This window comes from Dreissena polymorpha, chromosome 3 (assembly GCF_020536995.1).
Source record: "Dreissena polymorpha isolate Duluth1 chromosome 3, UMN_Dpol_1.0, whole genome shotgun sequence".
Taxonomy (NCBI): Eukaryota; Metazoa; Mollusca; class Bivalvia; order Myida; family Dreissenidae; genus Dreissena; species Dreissena polymorpha.
This window is the reverse complement of record NC_068357.1, coordinates 118,427,724-118,453,609: the sequence shown is the minus strand read 5'-3', so window position 1 is coordinate 118,453,609 and position 25,886 is coordinate 118,427,724. Positions and strand designations below refer to the sequence as shown.

General features: G+C 37.0%; 1 protein-coding gene across 1 annotated transcript; it reads left to right on the top strand.

The window, feature by feature from the left end:
* The first annotated feature begins 549 nt into the window (after window positions 1-549).
* On the top strand, window positions 550-24,195 carry LOC127871191 (sorting nexin-6-like). The gene is made up of 12 exons (XM_052413938.1): window positions 550-645; window positions 912-1,022; window positions 2,180-2,301; window positions 3,339-3,462; window positions 5,183-5,278; window positions 6,987-7,092; window positions 10,244-10,319; window positions 16,042-16,081; window positions 19,339-19,521; window positions 20,392-20,455; window positions 22,761-22,846; window positions 23,573-24,195. The coding sequence occupies exons 1-12, from the start codon at window positions 574-576 to the stop codon at window positions 23,624-23,626; spliced, it is 1,134 nt and encodes a 377-aa protein (XP_052269898.1). The 5' UTR covers window positions 550-573; the 3' UTR covers window positions 23,627-24,195.
* The last annotated feature ends 1,691 nt before the right edge of the window (window positions 24,196-25,886 follow it).

Here is a 25,886-nt window from a genome sequence, read left to right as displayed (position 1 = left end):
CGTTTCCAAAAATTAAAATCATAAATTTCAACATATTTTTATTATAATTTCATTATCGTTATCAATAATTGGGCACTTTCTTGAAGACAGAATTTGTGAATTGACTTTTGAAACTTAATAATTAGCCGAAAATCATCAATAAGGTGAAACATATTTCACACATTGGTACACACATAAGTGAATGTGTTTGTTAATTGGTGGAAATTGTAAGGACTTGTCCTGCTGGTAGTGTTACTGAAATAGTTGTCTTTGCATATGCTTAAAATTAGTAAGCACCTTTTGATTTATATCAAATTTAGTAAAATGCTTTCAAATAATATAAGGTTTTCCAATAGTAACAACTAAAATACAAATCTTAAAATTTTATATCTAAATTAAGTGATATTTTGGATGAGTTTGAGCATCCTTTTGCTTGACCCTGTTATGAGGATAAAATTATGGATAAAAAAAAGATGCAAGCAAAACATAGTGTGCAAGATGTTAACAACCTCGTGATTGCACTTTGTATTTTTATCAAATGTTGAAAACACTTTCCACATTTTAGGGCCGTTCATACTGTGGATCTCTCCCTCGATGGCATTCTGCAAGTGGACATTTGATGCACTCAGTGAGCGTGACAAAATGAAATTTACTGTTCATACTAAGGTATCTTCATTTATTTGCATATCTATTTGATACTATGATGTTTTTCTTGGCTCATCATTTCATTACCATTCTTGAATATTGATTATTTGATTGAATTAGTTTGCTGACAGTTGATTGTTTTACCACACCTACCAATTAACCTTCCAGCCATAGTATTATGAGACATAGTAAAAACTGTAAATGCAACATGTTAAATATCTACTTCTGTTGGTGTTTGATGTCCCTTTTTTTTAATATCTACTTCTGTTGATGTTTGATGTCCCCAGACCTCACTGCCCAGCTACAAGCAGCCCGAGATGAATGTGGTCCGTCAGCACGAGGAGTTTGTGTGGCTTCATGACAGGTTTGAGGAGAAGCCAGAGTATGCAGGCATCATTGTAAGTCATCCTCTGACTGGATCTTATTAGCAGACCTGTAGTTTCTTTGTAGATAGTCCTTTATGTTACATTTCTATTTTTTTGGTTCCCTTGTTTATGTTTGTTTAAACCTATTAATTTTAGCTTTATTACATTGAAAGCAATTTTTTATAGAGACTTATAGTCCTTTTCCTGGGAAGAACCAGTCCTTTGTGTCTTAATATAAGATCCTGAGAATTCTCCCTGAGCGTTGATGGAACTTGCAAACTCTCTGTCACTAGATGGACTCCATACCCTCTACGCTGATGTGACTTTTTCGAACATGGAAATATTTTCAGACCAAAGACTTTCGACTGCTTTACCTTTAGAATTCTATTTACTTTGTTTTTTGTATTTCCTTGCAGTTAAGAAAGAAGATAGTTAATTTATAAAACAACGATTTCCTATTAATTAAAACAATCTTGCTGATTTGTTGCTGGGAAAACTGGGCTTAAAGCATGTTCCTAAAGTTTCGTCCCAGATTAGCCTGTGCTGACTGCCAGGGACACTTTCTGCCTTGTTTAACCCATTTATGCCTAGTGGACTCTCCCATCCTTCTATATTGAATCAATTTATTTCCAAAATTAGGTATGTCAGGGCCCTCAATCTATAAAATCTCGGCGGCAGTCCCCCACCTGAATACTTTTTTCCCCTTTTGGGGGGAAAAATTCCCCCTAAAAAAAATTATTATTATTTTTTTTTTAAATAGAAAGATGTGTCTCATGATTATTGTATCTCAATTCTATTTCAATTTAATCTTTGCAAACATACTAAATTATAAAAAATGCAAGGAATATAGTGCAAACATGTACAAATGTAATAATGAGAGAGTAAGTAAAAAAATCCCCCAAAAAGGGAAACGCCGCGAAAATTCCCCCTCCTAAGGGCTGCGGACCCCCTTCCCCGATGTAGTGTGAGGGCCCTGTATGTCTAGTATATTTATTTCTATATTAAGAATATTACCGAAATTCTTTTAAGCAAACGCTGCATCATGCGGCGTCTCATCTGGGTCTCCGCTGTTTGCAAAGTCCTTTTTTTATAGGCATCAATGGGTTAAAGTAAGTCTCTTCTTGGCAAAATTCCTGATTAGTCAGAAAGTGTCATCTCTAATTAGCCTGTGCTAATGCTCGATGTTTCAGATCCCTCCGCCTCCACCACGACCAGACTTTGATGCGTCCAGAGAGAAGTTACAGAAGCTGGGGGAGGGGGAAGGCAGCATGACCAAGGAGGAGTTCACCAAGATGAAGCAGGAACTCGAGGCGTGAGTACCACTGTATATGCATTTATGTCATTATATAGTGATGATCAGCAAGATTTTTTGTACTTTATTGTGCAATACTAAAATGGTAGCAGTTTTTGGTCCAATGTGTTAGTTTTCTTTTTCTTAAAATCATTTTTTTCACCATTTGATGATTTTGGCATTAAAAAACTTAATTGGCATTATACATTGTTGAGCGCTTTACTCAGTTAAGTAAAGTACACTTACTGTGCTCAACATCAGTCTTTAAAAATAGCATTTTTAAATAATTAGCCTTTTTTGCTTCATATCGTACACATTTTACTGACCGGAAACATATTGTACAAGCCTGAACGTACAATAAACAACTGACAACAATAATTCACCTAATTTATCATTTGAACATATAAATAAGTCATGCTCTTGGAAACCTGGGCCCCTAATGCTTTAATGGAATTTTTTATTGTAAGGAAGTCTGTTTTAGACCAAAAGTGTCGTCCTTGATTTGCCTGTGCGGACTGCAAAGTCTAATCAGAGACGACACTTCAGGCATATGCATTAAGCCCCATTTTTGAGAGCCAGGATCATTTATTGTTGAAGCCTATTGTAAGCTTCCTAAGCTGAAGTATTATTGTTGGTACATGTAATTGTTAAACAGCTTTATTTTTGAGAGATTGCTATTTTTTGAAATATTTCAGGTATATAAGTGTATCAATGAAGTGAACATGCATATGTCCTAATTCAAGTAAAGCAGATATAATTTACACTTGTTAATTCTAGATTATACAAAGTATTTCATATGAGTATCATTGTAGGAAAACTTTGCTAAAATTTTGATGCAAATGTGTGAAGTGTTGTCCCAGATAAGCCTTAGCTGTCAGCGCAAGCTAATCAGGTACGACCCTTTCCACTTTTATGGTATGTTTTGTTTAAAGGAAGTCTTAAATTAGCAAAAATTCAGTTAAGGCATGTGGTCCCTGATTATATTGTGGGGACTTCACTGGCTAATCTAGGACGACACTTTACGCACTTGCATTAAGACCCATTGTTCTGTGTCGCAGAGAGTACCTGGCCACATTCAAGAAGACAGTTGCCATGCATGAGGTGTTCCTTCAGAGGATTGCTGCCCATCCGTCACTAAGAGGAGACGTGAACTTTGAGGTGTTCCTCTCCTTCGACCAAGATGTGAGCTGCAAATTCTGTGCTGGTGCTTCCGTGTTAATTGCGAAACGCCAGAAAAATTAACCAGCATTAGAACTTCCATTTTAAGGGCAGCGAGAAAACCAGAGGTATTGTCATAGCCAGCTAGTCATGTCGTCCGACGTCGACGTTGTGCTAAAACCTTAACATTTTGTTAAGGTTTTGAACAATGGCTCTAAAATCGAATTGCTTCCACTTACAACTTTAAAACTTCATATGTAGAAGCACCTTGATGAGTTCTACACGCCACACCCATTTTTGGATCACTAGGTCAAAGGTCAAGGTCACTGTGACCTTTAAAAAAAATTCTGACAAGCTTTCATTTATTCAAAACTGCACCCGTAGCCGAGCGTGGCACCTGTTATGCGGTGCTCTTGTTAAACCCCCTCCATATCAAGTAAAATGAAGAGTATAATGGAATCACCGTGGGCATCTGTCCATTTGAGTGTCTGTCCTTCACTTTGTCTGTCAAGAGACACACAGTTTTCCTTTTAAGGTAAAACATAAAAATGTGCATAGATTGTTCCTTATGATATGGAAATGCGCCGCTTGTTAGTCCCCTACTGGTGAAACCGGAGGGGACTTATGGTTTGCGCTTTGCGTGTCTGTGAGTCTGTCACACTTTCCCGGATCCTGCGATAACTTAAAATTTCTCCATATTTTTTCATGGACAGATATGGAGATAATGCATGTCATTTCGTTTTGTTCCTGCGTCAAAAATTCTGGTTGCTATGGCAACATATAGACTAGAAATATTGCTGAAAATAGTGGAGTTTCACAGGTAGGGGTATTCTATTGCTTGGCAATAGTCTTGTTTGATCATCATTTCTAATAAGAATTTATGAAACCGTATTTGTGTGACTTTAGACTCGATAAGCATAAAATAATAATCTGGAACTACAATGTCCAGATTTGTTCTATGTGTATATGGCTCTCTGCTCAGTTTCATCCAATCATGGCCATGGATTCAAAAGTGGCCACACCCAGGGGCTTTAATAGTTTATGTAGCCTTATATTGCAGGAAAACATATCTATTCCCCAGAAACTTAAAAGGGAAGTTTGATATTTTGTCTGTCTGTCTGTCTGACTGTCGTCTGTCTGTCTGTCGTCTGTCTGTCTGTCTGTGTCCCAAAACTTTAACCATGGTTAAAGTTTTGCAATAACTTTTGCATAATTGAAGATAGCAACTTGATATTTGCCATGCATGTGTGTCTCATGGAGCTGCACATTTTGAGTGGTGAAAGGTCAAGGTCATCCTTCAAGGTCAAAGGTAAAATGAATGGCTTCAAAGCGGCGCGATAGGGGGCATTGTGATTCTGACAAACACATCTCTTGTTTAAATTCCAAAATATATCCCATATTTAAATAGTTGTGGCCCCAAGCTGTGCTAACATCGATTTGTTTAAACACTGGGTTTGCCAAGTTAGGCAGAGTATTGTAATTTTTGTACACATTCTTTGCAGATGTTTATACTTTCCTTAATTATTCATCACATTCTTCTCTGCTACGTGGGACTCGTAAGTTGTTTCTCAGTTCTAGTGATCAAATAAAAAAATTAAGCTAGTCTTTGAGTGTACCTAAATAAAATGGTGGAAAAGCGAAACAACATGGCTTATATTCACCATTCTACAGCAGTTTACTTCTTAAGCTTTTCATGAATGACAACAATTGTTAAAGTTTGATTAATAATTTTCTTTTTAAAAAGTTAAATGTGCGAAACAAGAACAAGAAAGAGAAGATTGGTGGATTCTTCAAGAGCATCACAAAGTCAGCAGATGAGGTCTTGCTCTCAAGTCAAAAGGTAGGCTGGGTAGTATTATTGTGAGCACTTGGTCTCTATCTAGCATTCTTTATCTGAGCCTTGCTGTTGGAAAATGGAGGTAACCCTCTACCCCTTAGATACATATTTTGACGCATTTGTAGTCACTTAGAAAGTTTAATTTATTTAAAGACTTTTCTTATTATATTCCAGTTTTAAAGGCTTCAGTTCCAACCCTCAGATTCTGATGAGCAGCAAACCGCATAAAACCTGGATAGACTGAGAGTTACTTGCAGGCTGTTCTAGTTTTATGCTGCAGGTTGCAAAAGCCATTTTCACTTCTTATGGGAGAAAGGGTTCAATGTATGTGCACAGTCATGCTCATCATTGACAACACATTCTTCTTTTATTGTATATATCATTTAAAGGAAGTCTTTTCTTAGTGAAAATCCTGTTTAGGCTCGTCCCTGATTAGCCTGCGCAGACTGAACAAGCCTCATTTTCTCAGAGCGAGGCTGACTTTGTTCACAGGAAACACTACACTACACAGGAAACACTACACTACACAGGAAACACTACTGTTTGATTTGAATAATTTTAATATTCCAAGCTATACTACTCCCCCAGATTTTGGCGTTAGCATGGTTAAGGTTAAGTTGCAACATTTCATTCACTGGTTCAACAGCAGATTTTCAATTGAATCTTAACAAGTGTTTGTTTTAGGTCTCTGATGCAGCGCTGTAGCTTTGACCTGCAATATAGCGCAATTATGCACATTTAGTACTTAAAAGACTTGGTAAAGGTAAACATGCAACATCTCCATATCACTGTTTGTCCTATACGGTATTGAATTGAAACTTGTGTACATGTTACACGGTATTGAATTGAAACTTGTGTACATGTTACAGGATGTTGATGATTTCTTGTGTACATGTTACAGGATGTTGATGATTTCTTCATGTTACAGGATGTTGATGATTTCTTGTGTGTACATGTTACATGATGTTTATGATTTCTTCATGTTACAGGATGTTGATGATTTCTTCTGTGTACATGTTACAGGATGTTGATGATTTCTTCTGTGTACATATTACAGGATGTTGATGATTTCTTGTGTACATGTTACAGGATGTTGATGATTTCTTGTGTACATGTTACAGGATGTTGATGATTTCTTGTGTACGTGTTACAGGATGTTGATGATTTCTTGTGTACATGTTACAGGATGTTGATGATTTCTTGTGTACATGTTACAGGATGTTGATGATTTCTTCATGTTACAGGATGTTGATGATTTCTTTGTTACAGGATGTTGATGATTTCTTCTGTGTACATGTTACAGGATGTTGATGATTTCTTGTGTACATGTTACAGGATGTTGATGATTTCTTGTGTACATGTTACAGGATGTTGATGATTGTGTACATGTTACAGGATGTTGATGATTGTGTACATGTTACAGGATGTTGATGATTTCTTGTGTACATGTTACAGGATGTTGATGATTTCTTGTGTACATGTTACAGGATGTTGATGATTTCTTGTGTACATGTTACAGGATGTTGATGATTTCTTGTGTACATGTTACAGGATGTTGATGATTTCTTGTGTACATGTTACAGGATGTTGATGATTTCTTGTGTACATGTTACAGGATGTTGATGATTTCTTGTGTACATGTTACAGGATGTTGATGATTTCTTGTGTACATGTTACAGGATGTTGATGATTTCTTGTGTACATGTTACAGGATGTTGATGATTTCTTCGAGGCAGAGAAGACCTTCCTGGTGACGTACCACACCAAGATCAAGGACTGCACACAGAAAGCAGACAAGATGACCAAGGCTCACAAAAGTATGGCTGGCATGATTTACCCTAATTCACCCAAATACGCTCAAAATACGCTTAAAATACACCCAAATACTTATAAGGCCAAAAAGAAAAATAGTTGTGTTTCCAGTCACCCGACCGACCCTATCTTTTTGGGGCCGACCCAAAAACTTATTATCCAATATTTGCCTTTTTTGTTAATTTTTGCCCGTCGAGTTCCAAGTTCGGCGATTTTTTTCCATCTCCGTCCGGTCGAATTCGGCGATAACCAGAATTATTGTATTGTGACCTGCAAAATAACATCCCGTCGCCGCGAACGCTTTATATTATACACATTGTGCAATCGGGGGACCAGCCTGTTTTTCCCGCAAAATCGATATCCGGCGTTCCGTTTCATTGTAAACGTGGCGTCGTCCATTTTGTCCGTCAATTTGAACAAATGTTTTCATCATGCCGGAACAAAGTCTTTGAATTCTTATTCAAACTCCATGACTTTAAAGAATGTATGGCACAGATACCACCCAGCACAGTCGAAGCGATCGAAACTGGAAGTTCGTGGGTTTGCTGCTGAAGAAAAGGTGAGTTTTTTTGTCTGTTGGACAGTCGAGCTTACAATGAGCCTTCCTTATTTGATATAACTGATCCAAACTGCTATATTTAGATATTAGAACAGTGTTCAACACTCTACACTGATTTATGGAAAACATGAAAAATAAAAAGAATTTAAAATAATAATAAGTTTTTCCTACCTACCGACCCTACTTTTTTTCAGGAGGTGACCTGAAACACAACTATTTTTCTTTTTGGCCTAATGTTGAGACATTATGGCATGTTTGTCCATATTTTTGGACTTTTTTATTCAAGTAAAGCAATTCTTAAGAATTAAAACCCTAACTTCTAATCAGCACACAATCATTATTAGCTCGTCTGTTTTAGGAGAAAACCCGAGGTATAGTCATAGCCAGCTCGTTGTCCGCCGGCCGCCGGCGTCGTGCTAAAACTTTGGTATTTTGCTCTACAATCAAAGTGCTTCCACCTACAACTTTGAAACTTCATATGTAGATGCACCTTGATGAGTTCTACACTCCACACCCATTTTTGGTTCACTAGGTCAAAGGTCAAGGTCACTTTGACCTCTAAAAAAATAATAATCTGAAAAGCTTTTATTTATTCAAAAATATACCTGCAGCCGAGCGTTGGCACCAGTTATGTGGTGCTCTTGTTTTTATGCCCCCGGTAGGGTGGCATATAGCAGTTGAACCGTGCGTCAGTCAGTATGTCAGTCAGTCTGTCCGTCAGTCTGAAAAAAAACTTTAACATTGGCCATAACTTTTTCACTATTGAAGATAGCAACTTGATATTTGGCATGCATGTGCATCTCATGGATCTGAACATTTTAAGTGGTCAAAGGTGAAGGTCAAGGTCATCCTTCAAGGTCAAATGTCAAATATATGGCGTCTGTCCGTCCGAAAACTTTAACATTGGCCATAACTTTTTTAAAAATTGAAGATAGCAACTTGATATTTGGCATGCAGGTCAATGATGATGTGTATCTCATGAAGCTGCACATTTTGAGTGGTGGAAGTTCAAGGTCAAGGTTATCCTTCAAGGTCAAAATTCTTTTTTTTTTTCAAAGCATCGTTCTCATGAAGCTACACATTTTGAGTGGTGTAAGTTCAAGGTCAAGGTCATCCTTCAAGGTCAAGGTCAAAGGTAAAAAAAAAGAAAAAAATTGAAAGCGGCGTTCGTATGAAGCTGCACATTTTGAGTGGTGGAATTTCAAGGTCAATGTCATCCTTCAAGGTCAAAGGTCAAAAAAGGTGGCGCAATAGGGGGCATTGTGTTTCTGACGAACACATCTCTTGTTAATTATTAAGATACCACATTTTTCTAAATATTGCTGCACTTGATTTAAAAAAAGTCTAAATGTATGGACAAACATTCCATAAGGACTCAACATTATGAGTATATAGGTGTATGGGGGTAAATCTTGCTGCCGCAAAAGTATGACAGTTAAGGATTAAGCAACGCTCTGGGAAGTCAAGGCTTATTGGGCAAAAAGTTGTCCCAGATTAGCTTGTGAAGTCGGCATTGGCTAATTAGGGAGAAAAGTTTTGGCCTTGACCATGATTAACCTGTGCGGACTTAACTGGTGAACAGAAATTTTTTCTGAGAGTATCAACATGTGTCTAATAAAAGAACCTTTTGTTAAGACTGTTCATATGAAATAAAAGGAGTTGTGTTGGCTTAATACAGTGTAGTGCAATAGTGTAGGAGTGTAGAACAGTATATTGGTCACCGGTGAGCATATCTCATGTTAAGAAACCTTGTCTGTTCATGTTTTTGCCATCAAACATTAAACTGCTTCCATTTAAAGAAAGCACAACACTTTTTAGCCGCCTAAACATCATATTGATATTGATAAGGGATTTTTATATCTGCATTAACTCAACTTTGTGTTTAGTCTCCTAATGGTTCATTTGAAGGGACAATAGGTTTACATTTGGTCTGTCTATTTTTCCGTGTGTGTTACCGAATATGGATCCTGTGATTTCTCAAAAAGTACTCAAACTGGGTTGATGAAACTTGTGGATATAGGGCCATAAGGAATTAGCATGCTCAGGGTTTTTCCGTTGGACTCAAATTGTGGTTGCTGTTAGTACAGATGTTATGGCTACAGAAATATTTGAAAAACTTAACTCTGGACCCCAAGGATAAATAAAAGTATTTTTTTTGTCAGACAACAATTGTTGTTGCTAGGGTTTCAGAAATGAGTAAAAAATAGTTATGCAAACTCTCTTGTCCTTTATCTAGGTTAATGAACTTCGGTATGTGGATAGAGAGCCAGACAATGATTATGCACTTTATTTCAGTTTTATTTTATCAGTTTGTGGTTGCTATCATTTCAAAATTTGTTGTAAACTAAAATCTGCATCCTGCCATAAAGTTTTTTTATATTAAACCTTATGGAGTTGGTGTTCTCAGGCCAACAACATTAACCCGGCGACTGCTAATTTTTCTGTGACAAAAGTGTGACTTGAAGGATCTTTCAACAAAAGTTGTAACATTCATATGATATATTATTTACCATATTAATTATGTTCTCTGTCTTAGAGATGTATTAAGAATATTTTGTAAAGACCTTTTATCCCTTACAATTGTTGTGTATTCTCAGATGTTGCAGACAACTACATCCAGATATCCTCGGGCTTTGTGCAACTAGCCACCATAGAGAACACAGATCTAAACAAGTAAGTTAGCCACCATAGAGAACACAGATCTAAACAAGTAAGATAGCCACCATAGAGAACACAGATCTAAACAAGTAAGTTAGCCACCATAGAGAACACAGATTTAAACAAGTAAGATAGCCATTATAGAGAACACAGATCTAAACAAGTAAGCTAGCCACCATAGAGAACACAGATCTAAACAAGTAAGTTAGCCACCATAGAGAACACAGATCTAAACAAGTAAGATAGCCACCATAGAGAACACAGATCTAAACAAGTAAGATAGCCATTATAGAGATCACAGATCTAAACAAGTAAGCTAGCTACCATAGATAACACAGATCTAAACAAGTAAGCTAGCTACCATAGAGAACACAGATCTAAACAAGTAGGCTAGCCACCATAGAGAGCACAGATCTAAACAAGTAAGATAGCCATTAAAGAGAACACAGATCTAAACAAGTAAGCTAGCCACCATAGAGAGCACAGATCTAAACAAGTAAGATAGCCATTAAAGAGAACACAGATCTAAACAAGTAAGCTAGCTACCATAGAAGACAGAGATCTAAACAAGTAAACTTGCCACCATAGAGAACACAGATCTAAACAAGTAGGCTTGTCACCATAGAGAACACAGATCTAAACAAGTAAGATAGCCATTATAGAGAACACAGATCTAAACAAGTAAGATAGCCATTATAGAGAACACAGATCTAAACAAGTAGGCTAGTCACCATAGAGAACACAGATCTAAACAAGTAAGATAGCCATTATAGAGAACACAGATCTAAACAAGTAAGCTAGCTACCATAGATAACACAGATCTAAACAAGTAAACTAGCCACCATAGAGAACACAGATCTAAACAAGTAAGTTAGCCACCATAGAGAACACAGATCTAAACAAGTAAGATAGCCATTATAGAGAACACAGATCTTAACAAGTAAGCTAGCCACCATAGAGAACACAGATCTAAACAAGTAAGCTAGCCACCATAAAGAACACAGATCTAAACAAGTAAGCTAGCCACCATAGAGAGCACAGATCTAAACAAGTAAGCTAGCCACCATAAATAACGCAGATCTAAACAAGTAAGCTAGCTACCATAGATAACACAGATCTAAACAAGTAAGCTAGTCACCATAAATAACGCAGATCTAAACAAGTAAGCTAGCCACCATAGAGAACACAGATCTAAACAAGTAAGCTAGCCACCATAGAGAACACAGATCTAAACAAGTAAGCTAGCCACCATAGAGAACACAGATCTAAACAAGTAAGCTAGCCACCATAAATAACGCAGATCTAAACAAGTAAGCTAGCTACCATAGATAACACAGATCTAAACAAGTAAGCTAGTCACCATAAATAATGCAGATCTAAACAAGTAAGCTAGCCACCATAGAGAACACAGATCTAAACAAGCAGGTTAGCCACTATAGAGAACACAGATTTAAACAAGTAAGCTAGCCGCCATTGAGAACACAGATCTAAACAAGTAAGCTTGCCACCATAGAGAACACAGATCTAAACAAGTAAGCTAGCCACCATAGAGAACACAGATCTAAACAAGTAGGCTAGCCACCATAGAGAACACAGATCTAAACAAGTAAGCTAGCTACCATAGATAACACAGATCTAAACAAGTAAGGTAGCCACCATAGAGAACACAGATGAAAACAAGTTGGCTTGCCCCCATAGAGAACACAGATCTAAACAATTAAGCTAGCCACCATAGAGAACACAGGTCTAAACAAGTAGGCTAGCAACCATAGAAAACACAGATCTTAACAAGTAGGCTTTCCGCAACAGAAAACACAGGTCTAAACAAGTAGGCTAGCAACCATAGAAAACACAGATCTAAACAAGTAAGCTAGCCACCATAGAGAACACAGATCTAAACAAGTAAGCTAGCCACCATAGAGAACACAGGTCTAAACAAGTAGGCTAGCACCCATAGAAAACAGATCTTAACAAGTAGGCTTTCCACCACAGAGAACACAGGTCTAAACAAGTAGGCTAGCAACCATAGAAAACACAGATCTAAACAAGTAGGCTAGCCACCATAGAGAACACAGATCTAAACAAGTAAGCTTTCCACCATAGAGAACACAGGTCTAAACAAGTAGGCTAGCAACCATAGAAAACACAGATCTAAACAAGTAAGCTTGCCGACATAGAGAACACAGATCTAAACAAGTAAGCTTTCCACCATAGAGAACACAGATCTAAACAAGTAGGCAAGCAACCATAGAAAACACAGATCTAAACAAGTAGGCTAGCCACAGGGTTTGCACAGGGCTTGAAAAGTGCTTGAAAACGTGTCCTAGGCTTGAAAAGCCCTTGAACTAAGGTTGGCCTTGAAAAAGTGCTTGAAAAGTGCTTATTTCATGTAAAAAAGCCTTGAAAATGTTTATTTCTGTTCAAAATTACTTTTATCAACGCCATGAACTTGAATCGTTCTTAAGGGAAATATTACGAAAATTTATCATAAATTCCTTCGCGCAAAAAGTTGAGTACGAAATATAAGTTTCGTACACTATTGGGTACGGAACGTTAAGTGTACACGTCACAGATTATGTGTACTACGTCAGAGGTTCTCCATTGTGATCAATTTTCGCGAGTAAAAATGCAGCGATGGGGGTAGTGTCGTTTCAAACCAGAGTGGTTTACTGAATATTCCTGGCGCTACTTTCTGGTCATAAACACAGATGAAATGCAGAAAAATGCTTAAATAATTACAACTTATACGATACATCAACATTCTTTAAACATAAATATTTATGGCGCTATTTTCTGGTCATAAACAAGTTGTCAAAATGACGTTAATCGTTATGTTTTGCGCAAAACTTATGAATATTCCTGGGTACAGAAAACAAATGACATTCGAAAAGCACATTGATGGGTCTATATGAAGACCATTGGTGTCGGGGGAATGGGGGAAAGCGCTTTGAAAAGCCATTATAAAGGGGAAACCCACAAAGAAAACATTAAATTGGGAAGCAAACAAGGTTCCTGTAATGTGTTTTTTGGTGAAACAGGAAGGTACTATTGTTAAAACTGTTGAATCTAAAACAGACATAAACAACAACAGCCCTCTGTGAAATACAAAATGTTATAGTAACTGACTTCTGTTTAAATGAAATGAACTAGTCTGTTTGATGTGAGCATAGAAAGAGACAATGTGTTTGTTTGTAATAACTTTAAAAATTAAATACATATGTGAGACTCATTGAGTTAAGGATGGATAACATGTATTTGTATGTAATAACTAGAAATAACATGTACGAGTTATTTTGAAATAAGTTTAATGTGTTTGAGCAAATAAATAATATATATATCTGTGTTAATCTGGCTTGAAAATGCATTTTTTAAAGGAAACTAACGTACGGTTCTCGGCCTTGAAAATGAAAATTTGGCCTTAAAAAGTCCTTGAAAAGTGCTTGAATTTAGGTTTGAGATTTCTGTTTGAACCATGAGCCACCATAGAGAACACAGATCTTAACAAGTAAGCTTGCCACCATAGAGAACACAGATCTAAACAAGTAAGCTAGCCACCATAGATAACACAGATCTAAACAAGTAAGCTAGCTACCATAGAGAACACAGATCTAAACAAGTAAGCTAGCCACCATAGAGAACACAGATCTAAACAAGTAAGCTACCTACCATAGATAACACAGATCTAAACAAGTAAGCTTGCCACCATAGAGAACACAGATCTAAACAAGTAAGCTAGCTACCATAGATAACACAGATCTAAACAAGTAAGCTAGCCACCATAGAGAACACAGATCTAAACAAGTAAGCTAGCTACCATAGATAACACAGATCTAAACAAGTAAGCTAGCTACCATAGATACCACAGATCTAAACAAGTAAGCTAGCCACCATAGAGAACACAGATCTAAACAAGTAAGCTAGCTACCATAGATAACACAGATCTAAACAAGTAAGCTAGCTACCATAGATAACACAGATCTAAACAAGTAAGCTAGCCACCATAGATAACACAGATCTTAACAAGTAAGCTAGCCTATAGAGAACACAGATCTAAACAAGTAAGCTAGCCACCATAGATAACACAGATCTAAACAAGTAAGCTAGCTACCGTAGATAACACAGATCTAAACAAGTAAGCTAGCCACCATAGAGAACACAGATCTAAACAAGTAAGCTAGCCACCATAGATAACACAGATCTAAACATGTAAGCTAGCTACCATAGATAACACAGATCTTAACAAGTAGGCTAGCCATCATAGATAACACAGATCTATACAAGTAAGATAGCCACCATAGATGACACAGATCTAAACAAGTAAGCTAGCCACCATAGAGAACACAGATCTAAACAAGTAAGCTAGCCACCATAGAGAACACAGATCTAAACAAGTAAGCTAGCCACCATAGATAACACAGATCTAAACAAGTAAGCTAGCTACCATAGAGAACACAGATTTAAACAAGTAAGATAGCCATTATAGAGAACACAGATCTAAACAAGTAAGCTAGCCACCATTGAGAACACAGATCTAAACAAGTAGGCTAGCTACCATAGAGAACACAGATTTAAACAAGTAAGATAGCCATTATAGTGAACACAGATCTAAACAAGTAAGCTAGCCACCATAGAGAAAGCAAATCTAAACAAGAAGGGATAATAGATATAGTGTCACCTATGCTTCCAAAATGTTTCAGGTTTCAACCCCAGTCAGGGATTTCACTCAGAATCTTTCTGAGGGCACATTGTACTGGTTGTTCCCAAGATATTGATTCTTATGTGTCTCTGTATGCTCATAGCTTCCATACAATCAAGCGTAAACAGTCTTAATATTAAGAAAAAGAGGTGTGTAATGGATGGTGTTGTATAATGGTACAGTTGTGGACATATTTTTTATATCTAACACTCAGTGGCTAATGATGTTTTGGACATAGGTTATATCTTACATTCAGTGGCTAATAATGTGCTGATTCTGTCTTTTCTTCTTTTGAATAGAGCCAATGGCAGGAACATTTTACTCTTGATAGATGCTGATTGTTTTGTTTGGATGATAAATATTGTATTAAATGTAAAATATTTTCATTTTTAACCAGGTTTTCCGAAGGAAAAAACTGGTTATTAGATTGGCGAATGCGGGCGGGCTGGCTGGCTGGCGGGCTGGCTGGCGGGCTGGCGGAACAAGCTTGTCCGGGCCATAACTATGTCGTTCATTGTCAGATTTTAAAATCATTTGGCACATTTGTTCACCATCATTGGACAGTGTGTCGCTCGAAATAATTACGTCGATATCTCCAAGGTCAAGGTCACACTTTGAGTTCAAAGGTCAAAAATGGCCATAAATGAGCTTGTTCTGGCCATAACTATGTCATTCATTGTGAGATTTTAAAACCATTTGGCACATTTGTTCACCATAATGGGACGGTGTGTCGCACGAAAGAATCACGTCAATATCTCCAATGTCAAGGTCGCCACAACTAAAAATAGATTTTTTTTAAAAACAAACTTACAAAGGGGGTTAATTTTGTTTGTTCATTTCAAAAGTTCAGTTTGAGTTTTCTCCCTTTATCAGATTTTTTTTTACAATGAAAACCTGGTTTTGTGACAATTTTGTCCCTTGTTGCTCAAATGAATTAGTATAAATTATGATGACATGAAAAGTTTTATTGTGTTCTAGTATTATGGCTGTAAAACCATGGATTCGGTAGTTATATTTGAGCATGTTTTGTTTTTGTTTCAGAATATTCACTAAAGTTGCAGAATCCTTGGAAAAAGCGAGGGTATGTTGGAACCTGAATCATGTTAAAGTTATTATTGGGAGACAAGTAATAAAGCCATCTACTCTATTTAATTTAATGGCTGTTCAGGTGGCACATTTGTTGATGCACATGCTACAAGACTTTTTTGCTGACTTTCACTGCCCAATATAATTTGAATTTGGTTGATGTAACCATACTGAACATGTGAGGTTTCCTCCAGATTTTAAAGTCATATCCCTGGGCCTTATGTAATGCAGCTAAATTCACACATGCCAAATGAACATTTGTTTGTTGCCACTTAGTATAGATTTTTATGCTCCCCGAAATATTTTCAGTGGAGCATATAGTTGCCAGTTTGTAGTTCCTTCCTTCCTTCCTTCCTTCCTTCCTTCCTTCCTTCCTTCCTTCCTTCCTTCCTTCCTTCCTTCCTTCCTTCCTTCCTTCCTTCCTTCCTTCCTTCCTCCCTCCCTCCCTCCCTCCCTCCCTCCCTCCCTCCCTCCCTCCCTCCCTCCCTCCCTTCCTTCCTTCCTTCCTTCCTTCACACTTTTGTTACAGTTTCTCATAACACCTTCAATACTTTACCGATCTCTTTCATATTTGGCATGTAGTTACCTTGCATGAACCTCTACCTTTTGATGAGGTTTGAGGTCACTGCGGTCAAGGTCACCGAGGCTAATAATATATTTTTCCATCACTATTTTGTTACAGTTTCTCATAGCACCGTCAATACTTTACTGATCTCTTTCATATTTGGCATGTAGGTACCTTGCATAGACCTCTACCTTTTGATGAGGTTTGAAGTCACTGGGGTCAAGGTCAAGGTCACCGAGGCTAATAATATATTTTACATCACACTTTTGTTACAGTTTCTCATAGCACCTTCAATATTTTACCAATGTCTAACATATTTGGCATGTAGGTACCTTGCATGAACCTCTACCTTTTGATGAGATTTGAGGTCAGTGGGGTCAAGGTCACCGAGGCTATTAATAGATTTTTAGCTCATCTGATTGCTCAGGTGAGCTTTTGTGACCGGCTGTTCGTTGTCCGTCCGTCCGTTAACATTTGTTCGTAAACACTCTAGAGGCCACATTTCTTGTCCAATCTTCATGAAACTTGGTCAGAAGCTTTGTCCCAATGAAATCTTGGTCGAGTTCGAAACTGGGTCGTGTCGGGTCAAAAACTAGGTCACTAGGTCAAAAAAAAGAAAAACCTTGTAAACACTCAAGAAGTCACATTTCATGCCCAATCTTCATGTAACTTTGTCAAAATGTTTGCCATAATTATATGTTGGTTGAGTTCAAAAGTGTTTTGAGTTCGTTGAAAAACATGGCCGCCAGTGGGCGGGGCAGTTTTCCCTGTTTTGCTATAGAGAAACCTTGTAAACACTCTAGAAGTCACAATTTTTGCCCAATCATCATGAAAATTGGTTAAAACATTGGTTTTATTGATATCTCAGACGAGTTTGAAAATGGTCCAGATCCGTGAAAAAAACATGGCGGCCAGTGGGCGGGGCATTTTTCTCTATATGTATAGAGTGGCAGTTTTCCCTATTTGGCTATAGAGAAACCTTGTAAACACTCTTAGAAGTCACAATTTTTGCCCAATCATCATGAAAGTTTGTAAAAACATTGGTTTTATTGATATCTCGGACGAGTTCGAAAATGGTCTAGATTGGTGAAAAAACATGGCCGCCAGTGGGCGGGGCATTTTTCTCTATATGTATATAGCTAAAACATGTGAACACTCTACAAGTCATATTTTGGCCCAATTTTCATGAAATTTGGTCGAAATGTTTGCCTTAATGATATGTTGGTTGAGTTCAAAAGTGGTTCAGTCCGTTGAAAAACATGGCCGCCAGTGGGCGGGGCAGTTTTCCTTATATGGCTATAGAGAAACCTTGAAAACACTCTAGAAGTCACAATTTTTGCCCAATCATCATGAAAGTTGGTCAAAACATTGGTTTTATTGATATCTTTGAGGAGTTCGAAAATGGACCAGATCGGTGAAAAAACATGGCCGCCAGTGGGCTGGGCATTTTTCTCTATATGTATATTGTGAAAACGTGAACACTCTAGAAGTCACATTTTTGGCCCAATTTTCAGGAAATTTGGTCAGAACATTTGTTTCCTTGATACGAGAGTTGAGTTAAAAAATGGTTCCGGTCAGTTGAATAACATGGCTGCCAGGGGGGGGGGGGGGCAGTTTTATTATATTTATATAGTAAAAAAAGCTTGTGAACACTCACATTATTTGCCCATTCATCATGAAACTTGGTGAAAAGATTGGTTTTATATATATCTCAGATGAGTTCGCGATGGTCCCGATCAGTAAAAAAACATGGCCGCAAGGGGGTGGGACAGTTTTCCTTATGTGACTAGAGAGAAACCTTGTGATCGAACACTCTAGAAGTCACATTTTTTGCCTACCGTAATCATCGTGAAACTTAGTCAATACATTGGTTTTATTGATTTCTCTGACAAGTTGGAAAATTGCTCAGATCGGTGAAACATCTTTTTTAGCTCACCTGATTGCTCAGGTGAGGTTTTAGGATTGGTCTTTGTCCGCCGTCCGTCCGTCCACATTTGTAAACACTCTAGCATTCACATTTCTTAAGCATTCTTTATCAATGTTGCTGAAAGATCTCGGTCAAGTTTGATAATGAGCAAAATCACATAATTAATGCCATAATTATTGCCCTTAGATTGTCCAAATTTTCATTATATTATACAAAATCCTTGTAAACACTCTAGAGATCACAATTTTGTTTCAGATTTTATGAATCTTGGTCATAATATTTATTTTTGTAAGCAATTAAGTTTGATGTTTGGTAATGGGGGTCAAAATAAAGATAACAAGGTCAAATCTTACAAAAACAATCACACTCCATACGCCAGAGTTTTGGTTCAATAATGATGAAACTTGACCAGGATGTTTGTCTGGACAATATCTAGGTCAAGTTTGACATTTGGTAAAGATTGAATGAACCGACTCCTCTCAGGTGAGCGAACTAGGGCCATCTTGGCCCTCTTGTTTTAGGTGGTTATTAACACATAGATTGACAAAGCACATCATCGGGGAGCATCAATCAGTTTCACTGATATTCTTGTTCTACTTGTTTATGACCTAATGAATTTGGAAACTAGTTTTCTTTTTTTTTGCTTCTACAACATAGAACATGTTTGTAGGCTGGACAATATGTGATCTCAATTTATGTTACTAGTATATGATTGGCATGTATTGTTATTAAAGAAGCATTTGTGTCTAAACTACTCTAGAAACTTGAGGGCCGTGTAGCGACGGATGAAGACCTGAAGCTCAGTGATACGGTTCGTTACTACATGCGTGACTCAGAAGCAGGCAAAGACCTGCTCTACAGACGTACCAGGGCGCTGGCAGACTATGAGAATGCGAACAAAAACCTAGAGAAAGCCAGAACCAAAAACAAGGAAGTGGCTTCTGTAGGTACCATTTTTATGCCCCCTGTAGGGTGGCATATAGCAGTTGAACTGTCTGTCTGTCAGTCTGTGCGGCCGTCCGAATAGTTTAACATTGGCCATAACTTTTGCAATATTGAAGATAGCAACTTGATATTTGGCATGCATGTGTATCTCATGAAGCTGCACATTTTGAGTGGTGAAAGGTCAAGGTCATCCTTCAAGGTCAAAAGTAATTAATACAATCCAAGGGAAGTAATACGCTTTAAAAGAGAGATAATTTCTAAACCTGTCAAATGATATATTGAAATTTTATTTTAAAGCGGCACAATAGAAGTGCATTGTGTTTCTGACAAACACATCTCTTGTTTCTCATATTCTATTGTAACTGGTAGTGTATGTAATGGTATATTAGAAACAGTCTATGAGATAGAACACAAACTTGAATATCAATTTTAATAATATTAGCGCATCGGGACTTATAACAGGGCTGGTAATTCCTGTGACAAATTGTGTCTTGTTCTGAGAAAACTGGGCATAATGCATGTGCTTAAAGTGCCGTCCCAGATTAGCCTGTGCAGCCCGCACAGGCTAATCAGGGACGACACCTTCCGCTGAAACTAGATTTTCGGTAAAAAGGGACTTCCTTTAAACGAAAAATACCATTAAAGCAGAAAGTGTCGTCCCTGATTAGCCTGTGCTGACTGCACAGGCTAATCTGGGGCGACACTTTACGCACATGCATTTTGCCCAATTTTCACAGAACAAGACACAATTGATGCCTGCAGCCTTCGCAGTTTACAGATGTTGGACAAATGCATGGTTTAAAACAGAAAGTTGGTTTGTAGTAGCAATGGCTTTGTTGCTAATCTCGACTTTTGGCATTGGTTTCAGGCAGAAGCTGCTCAACAGAGTTGCTGTGAAAAATTTGAGAAAATGTCAGAAACTGCTAAGAAAGGTCAGTTTTGATGATTTGCATTATTGTCGATATACATTTGTTTATTGTGAAGCAAGGATCAATTTGATAAAATTTTAGAAAAAAAGACTGCTTTTGGAAAAAAAGTGTAGGGCTTAATTTGCAGTGCTTTCCATAGGAATTTTTCAGGCGCCCTGGGGCCTATAGGGGTGTCTTCGGGAGGGATGTCCTCTCGCAATGTTGATTTTATTATTATTTAACAGGTCAATTGACGTTTTGTGGTGCGTTATAACTCTAAGAAAATCAGTGTTAAAAGACGTCATTTGGTGCGCTATGACTTTTCAAGAAAACCCCCAACTATAGTCATTTATAAAGACATTTTTAAATATTTGTTTTAAAACTTTCCCGCAAAGATAGTAAAATCCTGACTCAAACGATTCCCCAATACATCCGTAGCAACCCTACTCTATTACTACATACTCTCTACTTATCAAGTTTCTATTCATTACCTGATAATCCCATTTTTAAAAGCACTTTCTGGTAAATATTGACGATAAAGGTGCTCAATAATTTCTTTTACAACAAACGTTGCCATTTTTCTAAATTATCAAATAAATTTCGGCATAAGTGACTATTTATAGATTTGATGAAATATTGCCACTGAACATGCGTAAATTGCTTCACGACGTGTGTGCTTGTTAATGCAACGCTCAATACACCCACGCTTTCTATGCACATCACGCGACGTTGTACATACTGCATAATTTTTGCGCCCTTTTTATTGAGACAAAGGGTCAACACAAAATATATTATCACTGTTTATTTGAAGCAAGAGTTAACATAGAATTAACATTTACATTTGGAAGTGGGTTTCGGATTACAAATTTAATAATGCTCATTTGAGACTTCAAGAAAACATTAACAGTTGCGTAATGAATTCAAAGATAGTTTGTTAAAATGCTTTACGAGTCAAGTAAATGTTTTGACAGTATTATTCATGAAACACACAACTTCCACGAGGATTACAACCATCATCAGTCTTCTAAGTAACTGGCCAAGATTTCTGTAGCAATAACATGTACTATACGAGTTGTCTGCATAATTTAACTGCAGGTAATGCCTGCCTATGAGTGCTGTCGCTTATACAAAGCGTACGCTCTCATTGGCCAATATTGATTTTCCAATACAGCGACGCTCCACCCTTAAGCGGGTTTTACATGTAAAGCGTTAGATGTTGTTGACAGAGGATCGTAAATCGGCTTTCAAAATTTTCGGCGAAGTCGATATCGCTTTGATCACAAGAATGGCTAGTTGAAGTAACAGTCAAACTACACTGATCGGAAAATTTTAGGCTGCCCGCGGACTTTTGATTTTGAAATTCAAGCGCCCCGGTGAGGGACCGTTAAATGGCCTGTTGAGAGCACTGTTTTTAATACTAACTAAACAATTCAAATACTTACTTGAACAGAGCATATTTGAAGAAAAAATGAATATTTAAATTATTTTGATCATATTCTTCATATTAAATTTTTTAACTACATGGCTTTGCTTAAATTTATGAATATCAAAGTGGTTTCCATACGATTCTAACACGGCACGCGACTTGTTTTCTATAGACAAAGAAGGAAATCAAGTGTGGGTTATTCTGCAATAACTTATGGGCGGAGCTTAATGTTTCGAAAATAGTTCCGAATAAAAAAAGAAAATATTGCAGTAAAATGCACGTGCTAAAACCCGCTCTAAAAGAAATGTAATAAATGTAGCATGTATATAAATGTAATGAAACAATGAATTGTATATTTGGTGATAAGTGGTATAACCACGTCTACAAAGAATGTTATTTGTTAGGAAATGTAATTCAGAAAACATTAATAGCATGTCAGCTTTTCAGTAGCATCAATAAACTTAACGTCATTAAGTTTCTACGATTGTTGTTTTCAATGAAAGTGATGTCATTTGCAAAATATTTATGAATGAAAAAGACGTCATATGTTTGTACAATTCAATGACGTCACTAAATAGTGAACTTAATACTAAGAAGGGCGGAGTATTGAAAAATATAGTTCACGTCCTAAAGCTTGAGCCAAATCAATCAGAATCGTGTTAGAATCGAAATAATATTTTTCTATGATGGTTTGTTGTCGAATAACCCACAGTAAGTTGTATAGATGCATGTTATCAAATCCCTCGTGCTTCGCACTCGTGATTTAATTCCTACGCATCTATACTCCTTACTGTGGGTTATTTGACAACAAACCATGATAGAAAAATATTATTTCTTAATTTTAAATAGTTTTAATTGTTTTTCGTGGCCAGCAGACAGCATTGTTTCATATTATATTTTTAGAATTAATGGAATTCAAGCAGAGAAGGATAGCATACTTCAAGAAGAACTTTGTTGATTTAGTTGAACTAGAGATCAAACATGCCAAGGTAAGGCTGAATATTGCTGTGTTTTTTATGCCCCCCGGATCGAAAGATCGGGGGTATATTGTTTTTGGCCTGTCTGTCTGTCATTCATTGTGTGTGCCCCAAAGCTTTAACCTTGGTTTAAGTTTTGCAATAACTTTTGCATTATTGAAGATAGCCTCATGGAGCTGCACATCCTTCAAGGTTAAATATATGGCTTCAAAGCGGCGCAATAGGGGGCATTGTGTTCTGACAAACACATCTCCTGTTTAATTATCTAAAAGCATGTTTAATATTTAAATAAATAACCGATGATTTGTTTGGCAGCTTTTAAATGTATTTTTACACCGAAATTGGTTACACTCTACTAAAGGAATAGTATTAGAGTACTCGTTAATGAAATTTTGTTATTGGTAAATTTAATATAGTAAAATTTCAATTTACAATATCCCAAAACATGCCGATTTAAAGCAACTTTTAACACAATACAAAAACGTAAACAATAGCACACAAATTGGTCCCTACGAGTGCATTCCTCCTTGATAAAATTGTGACCAGTTACTTAGGAGTCTGACACTTGCAAATGCGTCGTATACTCCAAAGCGACTTATAACCCCAATATTACGACATTATGTCTATGTGTTATTTGCAATTGAACATTGCTGATAACTGGTGTTGGGGTATAAGTCAAGTTTGTTATACAGCTTTTGTTTGTATAGGCTTTGGTTCTATTTTGTACCCATATTTCAGGCTCAGTACCAGCTGTACAGCAGCTGTATAGCAGCACTGAGAGAGGATGACTAGACCTGCATAGCCAGCCTGCCCAGCTGACAGTGCTACACTAGCCTGGGTCTCAAACACAGCAGCCTGGGTCTCAAACACAGCAGCCTGGCGCCTTACCGGCTCTTGGTGCAGTGTCTAAAGGAACTTGGGAACTTTAGTTTGTTAATGGACATATGAACTTGCATATGCAACAATTTGTCCATTGTTGTTTAATGACGACTGAGGTTGTAGGTTTGTAAGTGACTTGTGGGACCAGGCTCAATGTTAAGTGTGTTTGTGTTTTATTTGTTTACATTTTAGTATGAGAGCAGTTTATTGGAAAGACATTGAAGTTATGTGCAATACTTAAGAAATTAACTGTCGTTTCATAAATGGGCACTTGCTTTAAATCACTTAGAAAAAGATGTACTTGTAAACACTTGTGGTGCAGCGAGAGTTAAACATTCACGTGGGATATCGAAACATTCCACTGAGTCCTTTTTTGAGATTGATGAATATGTTTGCCTAACAGGACAAAATGATTATTTATTTATAAATGTCATGATGTACAGCTTTGTATAGATATAATTAAACTATTGAATGTGTTATAATTGTCCAGTTTAAAAATCTTGCATAAGTTCAACATCACATCCTTTTGTCAGGTATTGTATATGAATGTGGCTATACTTTCTGGACAATCTTGAATATTATACTTGGCAAAATTACCATAAAAAACAACATTTTAGTACAATCTCTGTAAAACTTACTTAACAAATTAAATTTATTGGACTAACCAACTTTGTTACTCACATACATATCCAAAACTGTTATTTCAAGATTTTACATGCTCAATGTAAAAGTGACCAGTGCTGTTACAAATTTAACGCCACCCAAAATGTTGACAAAAAGACCTCTTGCTCAAAATTTTTTTTAATTTAAAACTGCTATATAACAGATGGTGATACAAATGGCATTGGCCAACATGCTTGTTTGCAATCTTAAGAAGACCATACTTAACATATGAAGTGTAATTATACACATTATATCTTACTTGACAACTTTTGTGAAAAAAGCTTTTATGCCAATAGAAGTTGTTCGGTATATAATTGGATAATAATCATTCTTTGCAGTGAATGCCAAAGTTTATTTCTATAGCTTATTAAACATACCAATATTATACTCTAAATGGTTTTATTAGTAAACATTTATTGATTGATTTCTTAACCCATTTATTCCTTGCATCTAGAAAAAAAGGCCTTGGCAAACAGCTTAGACCCAGATGAGACACCGCATGATGTGGCGTCTCATCAGGGTCTGCACTGTTTGCTTAAAGGAATTTCTGTAAGAAATATTCTTAATATAGAAATAAATGTACTAAGCATCCTTAATTTTGGAAAAAAAATTGATCCAATTTAGAAGGATGGGAGAGTCCACTAGGTATAAATGGGATAAACTAAGTAGGATTGAACCCTGGTCCTCTCCCTGAAAAAGGACCTCTTACTTAGTGCTGAAGTAATTTGCATTTTCAATAGTATGTAATTGTGCCCCCAGCTGGGTGGCATATAGCAGTTGGACTGTCCGTCCATCAGTCTGTATGGCATTCCGTTTTCAGGTTTTTTACGCAACACTTTCAGATATTAAGCTGATTTTTTAGTTTGTGAGTCCACCTACATGACACATGACTAACAGATGAAATGCGAGTCTTGTTCCATTCCAGTGATTTTTTGCAAAGTTATGGGCCTTGAACTTTTTCTCTAAAATAACTGTTCCCAATAGGATTTTTATGCAATGCTTTTAGATAATAAGTTCATTTTTGGTATGTTAGTACGCCTACATGTCTTACAGATAAACTCTTGAGTTATGTTCCAGTGATAGATTTTTGTGTGAAATCATGTTGTTTTTTCATGCAATCCTTACAGATATTGAGTTGATTTTTGGTATGTGAGTCTACCTACATGACCTACAGATGAATTGTAAGTTTCATTCCGGTCCATTGATTTTTGGCAAAGTTATGGGCGCTGGACTAACCTATTTTCTCTACAATTGCTGCTGTGCGACTCAAAGGGCAGTATTGGTAATTGTGTTTCTCTAACACCTGTCTTATTGGCAAAGTTACGGGCCTTGGACTATAAATTGTATCTATAATAACCATTTTCCGGAGGGTATTTCGCTGATTTTTGAGTCTACCTACATAACATACTGTGAGTTTCATTCCAGTCCATTGCTTTTTGCAAAGTTATGGGTCTTGGACTTTTCCAAAACGCTTTCAGATACTGTCTAGGACCGGTAGCTTTGTCAAATA